Source organism: Perognathus longimembris, chromosome 7, assembly GCF_023159225.1.
Source record: "Perognathus longimembris pacificus isolate PPM17 chromosome 7, ASM2315922v1, whole genome shotgun sequence".
Classification (NCBI taxonomy): domain Eukaryota; kingdom Metazoa; phylum Chordata; class Mammalia; order Rodentia; family Heteromyidae; genus Perognathus; species Perognathus longimembris.
In genome coordinates, this window is record NC_063167.1 from 5,117,078 (window position 1) to 5,123,116 (window position 6,039).

Below are 6,039 nucleotides of genomic sequence, written 5' to 3' on the forward strand. Positions count from 1 at the left end.
AGCATAGAGCTCAAGGAAAGCGCCTGGCCCTAACTTCAAATCCCACGGCTGACCTCCCTGCCCCCAAGTCTCCCAATCTGAAGAGCACAGAAAAATTCTGAAACCTATTGGTTTTAAGTAATCCTGTCAAAATACATTGAATAGTTACGTATCCCATGTACCATGTACATATACATCCTAATTCCTTCAAATCACTTACACTCACAGATGAAACAAGGAATGAAACAAATGCAAGCAAAGGTAAGACCTAAGCTATGTCTTAGCAAATAATTCAATTGTCCTGTGAATCTATCCATCCTCAAATTAAGTTGTGTTGGTCCAGAAACAGGCTCAAGACAGGAAAGTGACCTCTAAAAGGTATTCAACTGTTTGTGGGAATCTAGAAAAGTTCACAGACACCAAAGGGATTCTCAATATTTACTTAAAATCCAGAGAGAAGGAAAGACAACCACACCCACTGACTCTACAGCAGGGCAAAGCAGGCTACCCAGCCCAAGGGCCAAGGCTGGCTCTTCCATCTGTGGGCTAAAAGAATGGGCTTAATATTTTAAGTAGCTGAAAAAAATAAATTGAAAGTACCTATTTCCTTACAAATATCAGCATTCACTTATGAAAGATCTTCCTTGAACTTTCCAAGCTTTTCTGAATGTGCTATGACCACAAGGATTCCTGTATCATTTAGGTGTAATAAATATACATATATATAAAAGTATATAAGACTTATTTCCTGACATATGAAAATTAAGTGAAACTCAAATTTTAGTTTCCTTATGTTTTACTGAAGCATGGCCACCTCATTTACTAACATGCTGCCCATGCCTTTTGCATAGCAACAACAGAACTGAATAATTAAGACCAAAGCCATATGAAATTTATCTAGGCTCAAGAGTTTGCCAAAGCCTGCCCATAATAACAGTTGCTGCTAATCTGCCTAGAAGCAACTGGATTTAGGTGTGTAACTGCACAACAGATTCCAGATGGTTTTACTAAACACCATGTTAGAACTGAGAAATGACTGTACCTCACTGGGATTAAGCTAAAAGCCAGCAAAATCCCAGTGACTTTAAAATGCAAAACAAAATGAAACAAACAAACCAAAAAAAACCCTAAGATAAGAGTTCTTTGACCACTTTATTATTTATTCTTTCCAGTGAGGACAGGGTTTTCGGACTGTTAGTGATATGAGGTCCAAAGCCTGCCAAGTGCACACAAAATGTACCAGGATACATGGGCAGCCTTTCTTTGAGTGGACAAAAAACACTGCAGGCAGTCATGCTCACTTTTTGCTTAAGATGGTAAGACTGGCTGTCATTTTACCTACTGTCTTAGAACAAACTTTGAACATATTCTCCCTAGTCTCCCCTCAATGTGTTTTTGTTTTTTGCCAGTCCTGGGGCTTGAACTCGAGACCCTGAGCTTCTTTTTGCTCAAGGCTAGCACTCTAGCACTTGAGCCACAGTGCCACTTCCAGCTTTTCCTGTTTATGTGGTACTGAGGAATCGATCCCAGGGCTTCGTGCGTGCTAGGCAAGCACTCTACCACTAAGCCACATTCCCAGCCCTCCTCAATGTTCTGAGTAGAAAATTGTTTGGACATACAGAAATGTGGAAGTGAAATCACCACTAGAAACTCTGTCTTGGTCTCAACAAACATGCTGCTTGCACATTTGCTTCAGCCATTCTGCACCTTTCCTAGTGGAAAGCAGTGTTATCTTCACAAGGCGTACAAAAGACCACAAGAATATTTTACCGTAAATACTTGAGCAAACACTACTAGGACTTCTGTTTCCCAGCCAAAAAATAAAAAAATGCAGTAACATATCAAGAATATAAAACAAAATAAACTAAAGCAAAGTCAGATTCATAGTGACAGTGGCAGCTTCTGAGCTGCACCAGTGACGGGGGGATCACAAAGGACATTTGACCCCACCCCCAGCAACTTCTCCCAAGACACTTGCATCTCCAGAGCTTACCTAAGGGCAGCAGCATGGTACGTGTCAACGTAGTCGGAAATGAAGAGCTCTCTGTTCTTAATAACTGGGTCTGTAATGACAAGTTCTCTTCCAGAATCTGTCAAGAAGAAAAAAAAAAAGTTAACTGAGAAGGTATTTTGCAAAAATATTTTTCCACTCATCCCTTCCACTGTCACCCCAAACTAAAGGAAGAACAATAAACAACCAGGACTGGTTAACATCACAAAATATGTGCAAAATATGGCAAAAGAACAATATGTAGTAAGAATAACAAGAACAGTGTACAGTTTTTGATAACTAATAGAGTCCTATTGGATATGCTATGCTTCTTTATGTCTGTACACTTGGCTGAGATCCAGTAAGAACCACAAGATAAAGAAAACAAGTGCTGGGTGTTGGGTGCTGGCATATGCCTATAATCCTAGCTACTCGGGAGGCTGAGATCTGAGGATCACAGTTCAAAGCTACCCCAGGCAGCAAAGTCCATGAGACTCTTGTCACTAATTAACCAATAAAAAGTCAAAGTATAGCTGTGGCTTAAGTGGAAGAGTACCAGCCTTAAGGGAGGAAAAAAGCTCAAAAGAAGTTCCCAGGCCCTGAGTCCAAGCCCTAGTGGCATTAAAAAAATTTTTTTAAAGAATAAGAAGAAATAGGGCTGGGATGTAGCTCAGTGGCAAAGTGCTTGCCTAGCAAGTGCAACGTCCTGGGTTCGATCCCCAGTACCAAAAAAATACAGTTTAAAAAAAAACCCAACCAAGAATAAAAAGAAATAACTATTACATTCCAGCAACTTGTGAACTACTTGTGATCTTGTCAATCTTGTGGGTTTTTTTTTTCCTTGATTTTGTTTGCTAAATTCTCCAAAATAAAATGACAAAGTTAGAAAGAATAACCGATTTGCTGTTTTAAGTAAGAAAACATGATTTGTTTTGTTTTGTTTTTTGCCAGTCCTGGGCCTTGGACTCAGGGGCCTGTCCCTGGCTTCTTTTTGCTCGAGGCTAGCACTCTACCACTTGAGCCACAGTGCCACTTCCTGCTTTTCCTATATATGTGGTGCTGAGGAATTGAACCCAGGGTGTATAGGAGGCGAGCACTTTTCCACTGGACCATATTTCCAGCCCCAAAAAAGCATAATTTCATAGTTTTTATTATTTCAAAAGAGTTTTAGCCAGGCACTGGTGGCTGAAGCCCGCAATCCTATTTACTCAGGAGGCTGTGATCTAAGGATCAGGGTTGGAAGCCAGTCTAGGTACCCATGAGACCCTCATCTCTAATTAATCATAGAAAAAGCGAAATGGTGCTATGGCTCAAGTGGTAGAGCACTAAGTATTGAGCAAAACCCTTGGGGACAGAACCCAGGCCCGAGTTCAAGCCCTAAGCAGATACACACACAATAAATCATAAAAAAAAAAATTTTAACAAGGAAAAGAATATTCTTCTTCTAAATGGTTTTGGTGTTGGATTTATTGACTGAAAACCTGCCAGAAGATGCAATCCATGGGGCTGGGAATGTGTCTTAGCAGTAGAGTGCTTGTCTAGCATGCAGGAAGCCCTGGGTTCGATTCCTCAGTACCACAGAAAAAGACAGAAATGGTGCTGTGGCTCAAGTGGTAGAGTGCTAGCCTTGAGTAAAAAGAAGCCAGGGACAGTGCTCAGGCCCTGAGTCCCAAGCCCCAGGATTGGCATGCATAAATAAATAAAGTGCTGTGATCCTAAGAGCATGAGCACCTCTACTGCTACCAGGTCCATAGAAGTACTCAATCTCATTTCTAAACTCCATTTCCTCACCCACAACTACAGTACCAAACCTGTCTCAACTCAGATTCATGTGTGGAAAATGTTCTCATCTAGCATGAGGCCTGCTAGCCCCTATCAAGAATCAACTAATCACGCGCACGTGTATGTGTGTGTGTGTGTGTGTGTGTATACACATGCATGTACATATACAAGTGCTGGTTGGTTCTGGTGCTTGAACTTAGGGCCTTGGGTCCTGTCCCTAGGCTTTTTTGCTCAAGGCTTGCACTCTATCCTTTGAGCTACAGCTCCATGTTTGGCCTTTGGAGAATTACATACTTTTCTGACCGGGCTTGCTTTGAACTGTGTTCCTCAGATCTCAGCTGAAATTACAGTCATGAATAACCAGTACCTGACAAGAATAAACTTTTAGGGCCTTTTATTTTTGGTTGGTTGTGGACTTGAACTCAGGGCCTGAGCACTGTCCCTGGGCTCTTTCGCTCAAGGCTAGTGCTCTACCACTTTCAGGCACAGCACCACTGAGAATCAGCTTTTTAAAAAGCCACTATACACATATACAAAGTTAATAAACATATGTGCAGATACTGACAAGTACATGCCTTGTGGAGTGAAAAACAAAAGTTGCCTGAGTTCCCTTCAGTTCTGAAAAATCAACTATTATACCAAATTCCAAAACATCATTCAAAATGCTTTGCTTTGAAAATTCAAGTTCACTACCCTGAATATAGGGAAGCTAGATGATATAAATTATGGAAAAGAGATACAATTATATAAAGGGTTTTTTTCGGTTGGTTATGTATGGGGCTTGAACTCAGGGCCTTAGTGATGTTCTTGAGCTCTTTTTGCTCAAAGCTAGTGCTCTACCAGTTTTAAGTCATAGTGCCACTTCCTTTTTTCTGCTGATTAATTAGGGATAAGAGTCTTGCCCACGCTGGCTTTGAACTGTGATCCTCAGATTTCAGCCTCTTGAGTAGCTAAGGATTACAGATGTGGGCCACCAGCGCCCAGCCTCTATTAGCTTTCTAATACTACCTGTTCATCAGTAGCTGAAAAAAAGATGCAAAGAATGGAATTACTGGGGCTGGGAAGGTGGCTTAGTGGTAGAGTGCTTGCCGATAGCATGAATGAGGCCCTGGGCTCCATTCACATAAACAAAAAATAAATCAAAGAAATAAAATCAAAAGAGAAAAATTATTTTTTAAAAGAATGAAATTACTGACGTTTCCAAAGAAGAAATATCTCTGTTTGAGGGGAAGATTCTCCAGCACAGGCTCAGAGGCTTAAAACCAAAATACAAATAAAGAAAGGGCTGAGGCAGAGGCATTCAGAAATGTTTGTATTTCTAAAAAAGCCCTGTCAAGGAAATGTATCAGAGTGGTTATCTCCATTTAAAGAATGTCTTTAGAAAGAATGTCACCCAAAGCTAAGATGTACGAGAATTAAATCAAAGAGATCTATTTACCATTTTCATTATGTCGATCCTGAACCAAATGCTGATACACTGAATCTGGAACTTCAGACTGACGGTAGTACCATTTGACGTTCATGAGTAGATGGTCCCTCTTACTCTGAAAAGGAAAATCTAACAGCATTAGGAACAGGATTGCAGCTGCCTTCAAGTGCATAGCATACCTATGATTAAAAGGTCTTGTAAACACATGGCCAGGCAGATAGGGAGAAACACAACCAATACCAGGACAGGGATTGTAGGGTCGGACAGTATTTTTTCAATAACCTTAGCATAGCACTGCTCTGACCCTACCCCTCCCAACCTGTTCATTTCAAGAAACAGAACAGACCAATCCTGAAACTGCTTATCTCCCAACTTGATAGTTCAATCAGTACTACATTTTTATTGAACATGCACACATGAGTACACCTTTTTCTATCTTAATCCTTTTGGTATTTAGAAATGGAACACACAGTTGAGGCTCACTAAGAACCTTTTTGTCAGGGGAAAAAAAAATCTGATACAAAGTCACCTCTCTCCAAGGTTTCCCTATCACAGACTATCTTAGATTCTTCCCTGAATGTGGATCTGTAGCTCTTGCTGTATGCCAAACAAATGACATCCAATATGGATGCCAATGAAGGAACTATGGCCCACATAGCAGGGCCCCACCATATTTATCTTTGAGTCTCTAGTAGGTAAGTACTGGTGAAGAGTGAAAAGCTCCAGGTTGATCATCATCCTGTAAATGTCTGAGGCCCATTAACAATAGGATATCTGAAAGTTAACTTTGTTCTTAATTCATGCCTGGCAATAAAGGATCAAGTGCTACCATTTCATTTGAAGGCTATTCCATGCACCA

General features: G+C 40.7%; 1 protein-coding gene across 3 annotated transcripts in view; it reads right to left on the minus strand.

Annotated features, from left to right (window-relative positions):
- Rere (arginine-glutamic acid dipeptide repeats) overlaps positions 1–6,039 on the minus strand; it is a 370,202-nt gene that overhangs the window by 155,918 nt on the left and 208,245 nt on the right. For all 3 annotated transcript variants that reach the window (XM_048350176.1, XM_048350173.1, XM_048350174.1), the window contains 2 exons: positions 5,190–5,295; positions 1,973–2,069 (listed from right to left, as the gene is read on the minus strand). In XM_048350176.1, coding sequence (XP_048206133.1) covers positions 1,973–2,069; positions 5,190–5,295 — 203 coding nt within the window. The remainder of the gene's footprint in view (positions 1–1,972; positions 2,070–5,189; positions 5,296–6,039) is intronic.